The sequence below is a fragment of the Micropterus dolomieu genome, linkage group LG17 (assembly GCF_021292245.1).
Source record: "Micropterus dolomieu isolate WLL.071019.BEF.003 ecotype Adirondacks linkage group LG17, ASM2129224v1, whole genome shotgun sequence".
NCBI lineage: Eukaryota > Metazoa > Chordata > Actinopteri > Centrarchiformes > Centrarchidae > Micropterus > Micropterus dolomieu.
In genome coordinates, this window is record NC_060166.1 from 1706858 (window position 1) to 1710380 (window position 3523).

The 3523-nt window shown below is 41.2% G+C and overlaps 1 protein-coding gene across 1 annotated transcript in view; it reads left to right on the forward strand.

Moving 5' to 3' along the window:
• The window catches only part of adamts17 (ADAM metallopeptidase with thrombospondin type 1 motif, 17), a 236219-nt gene that overhangs the window by 211645 nt on the left and 21051 nt on the right, over nt 1-3523 (forward strand). The window contains exons 16-17 of the mRNA XM_046074026.1: nt 1234-1314; nt 1998-2155. Of these exons, the coding sequence (XP_045929982.1) occupies nt 1234-1314; nt 1998-2155 (239 nt within the window). The remainder of the gene's footprint in view (nt 1-1233; nt 1315-1997; nt 2156-3523) is intronic.

The following is a 3523-nucleotide window of genomic DNA, read 5'->3' on the forward strand; positions in this document are numbered from 1 at the left end:
GATCTGTGGCTGCGGGTCGCCTGCTGCCCCCGTGTTCCTGCTCGACACCCTCTACTGCAACGACTATTGTTGCTAGTCTTATTGTTATTATTGTTATTATAATCATTAACATTACGATGGTTACCATTAACACTATTATAAATATCTGTACCATTTTTCATTTAGTTTATAGCAACATTACCTTCGCTGTCTGTACCTCTGTGTGTATATTGTGTAGGCTGCCTCCCTCCCCTCTCTCTCTCCTTACATCCCTCTCTCTCTCTTTCTCTCTCTCTCTCTCTTTCACTCTCTTTCTCTCTCTCTTTCTCTCTCTCTCTCTCTCTCACCCCAACCGGTCGAGGCAGATGGCCGCCCACCCTGAGCCATGGTTCTGCTCGAGGTTTCTGCCTCTAAAAAGGAAGTTTTTCCTTGCCTCTGTCGCCTAGTGCTTGCTCTTGGTGGGAACTGTTGGGCTTCTGTAAATATCATCACAGAGTACGGTCTAGACCTGCTCTTTTATGAAAAGCGCTGTGAGATAACTGTTGTTGTGATTTGGCGCTATATAAATAAAATTGAATTGAATTGAATTGAAATATAATACATTTGTGATCACAAACATGGTCTACCAATGAGAGTCCGATTATAGTAGGGCCTGATGTAAAGACAAGATCAGTGTTGCCTTGTGGCTCTTGGTCAAACGGTCAGAGACAGAGACATGCTGCACCAGTCTGAATGAGTCAGTAATATTTAGGAATTTAGTGGCATAATGTTTAGAGTGAGTCATCAACATGGATATTAAAATCTACAAAAATATTTTTATCAAGGACAATGGAGGATATACATTCAGAAAAATCTGCTAAAAAGTATTTGGTTTCACTGGGTAGTAAATTGAAAAACAGCAGACAGGGTTTTGATAGTTGACTATAAACATAAGAAAATCAAATCTCTGAAGGTTAGTGACAGCGATGTGTTTACAGTAAAAATGGTTGCTGTTAGCAACAACATGGCCTCCTTCTAGTTCAGCAAAGACAGCAGAGTAGTCATGAAACAATAAGCTGCATCTTGTCAGTATCTCGCAGCAAGGGCGCAAAAGAAAGTCATATTACAGCCCTGAATCTGTTTTAAGAGTCTGACAAAATTTCCACACCATGTACTGATTGCTTTTAGCAAATTTGTGTAACTTTTACCTTGTTTTTTGAACTAGCACCTGTAAAAGGTTTTGTGTTCCACCTCATATTTCTGTCTCTCAATCAGGCTACGCCGAGGCTGTGATTATTCCTGCAGGAGCCAGGAGAATCAAAGTTGTGGAAGACAAACCCTCGCATAGCTTTCTGGGTAATGATACAGGGTGTCCTTAAAGTCCTTGAGAATGATCACTACTAACTTTCAGACATGCTCATAAGCACAATATCATGTTGCTTTGTGAACATTTAACAGCTGCTGCAAACGTGCCATAATATTACTTGACAGTGTCTTCATACAACTACTTAAGTATTACTACTATGCATTTACAAAGCCCCCTGTTTATTTGTATCTTATCTGGATGGATATCCTTAACACCTAGTTCTCAGCAGATTCTAATGCGATAAGCGAATTATCTCAAATCCAAATCAAATCAATATTTGGTGTGACTACCCTTTGCCTTCAAAACAGCATCAATTCTTCTAGGTACATTTGAACAAAGTTTTGAAGGAACTCAGCAGGTAGGTTGGCCCAAACATCTTGGAGAACTAACCACAGTTCTTCTGTGGATTTAGGCAGCCTCAATTGTTTCTGTCTCTTCATGTAATCCCAGACAGACAATGTTGAGGTCTGGGCTCACATTTGGCCTACAGCCTTATCAAATCTCTGGGGTTAACAACGTCATGACTTCAACTCTGTACCTAATAAACACACATGAGAGTAAATAAGCATCTTTCCCAAAATGTTAAACTTTTCATTTAGCCAAACCTTATTCATTATGCCATGTCAAAGACAGGGTTTGTGTGTGACAGTTACCTCCTGTCTCTTCCTCACAGCCCTAAAAGATTCCAGTAAGAGGTCAATCAACAGCGACTGGAAGATTGAGCTTCCAGGAGAATTTGAGCTGGCCGGGACCACAGTCCGCTATGTAAGAAGGGGACTGTGGGAGAAAATGTCTGCCAAAGGACCCACTAAGACCCCCTTACACCTGATGGTAAACAAATCAGTCACTCTGTTGCATGTTGTTTTATCACAATACACCCCGAAACAACTGCAAGATTTAAACATCCTGCTGGGGGTGCTAATGCATGTGTGACATTATGACATTATGCGATTATGTGTTTAATTGTGCATGTTTGTTAGTGTGTATAAGGGTTATCAATATGATAATACTGACATTTAACTGCAAATTATATAGGCACTGCTTAGTTTTGCCTACCATGGATATGATGGACACATTCTACTTTTGACTGATTGATTAGTAGTCAATACTTTTACATGTGAATCCCTAAACAGAATGCCACTGTAACTACAGTGGCATGAAACCATACTGATAATCCACAATAAACAATATAAATGATGTGTTGTGATTGGTTGCATTGTACTGTCACTGTTTGCCATGTGCTCAGGCAAAAACAGGTTTTAGGACCCATTAGAAGACTAATGACAATCTATTATGATATGCCTATAAGTTATCCAGTGAGGTGCAAGAGTAGGTATTTGAAGCTGACATTTTTTGGGGTATCCTGTGGGAGGGATTCAATTTGGCTATGCATCATGGGAAAGGAAAAAACATCAACGGGAGCGAGACAGGAATCATAGATCAGTTACATATGCAGTTCTAATATGAATAAACACTTTTTTCAGATATTTTTATTCAATTCTATGTGATTTGTTTAGCGTCAATTCACAACAACGCAATTTAGCGAAGCCAGCGGCCATAGTTAAGTGCATCCCTGGGGCCAGAGCGGGCGACATTGAGTCTTATTTGAAACTGCTGGCTAAGGATAAACGTAAATACAGTAAGATTGTTATTCACGTCGGCGGTAATGACTCCCGGTTACGCCAATCGGAGGTCACTAAGATTAATGTTGAGTCGGTGTGTACATATGCAAAAACAATGTCGGACACCGTAGTTTTCTCTGGACCCCTGCCAAATCTGACCAGTGATGACATGTATAGCCACATGTCGTCATTCCGCCGCTGGTTGTCGAGGTGTTGTCCAGCAAACGATGTGGGCTTTGTTGATCATTGGCAGACTTTCTGGGGAAGACCTGGTCTGATCCGGAGAGACGGCATCCATCCCACTTGGGAAGGAGCAGCTCTCATTTCTAGAAATCTGGCCAAGTTTATTAGTGGACCAAATCCATGACAACCTAGAGTTGAGACCAGGAGGCAGAGTCGCAGTTTAACACACTTCTCTGCCCTTCTTTCTCAGCAGTTACCCACCCAAAACCCTACGCAGAGTCGCAGTCTAACACACTTCTCTGCTCCTCCATTTCAGGAGTTACTTAGTGAAAATCCTATAGTGACGGTGTCTGTCCCCCGACCATTGAAATTATTTAAAAAGGTAAACAGAAGA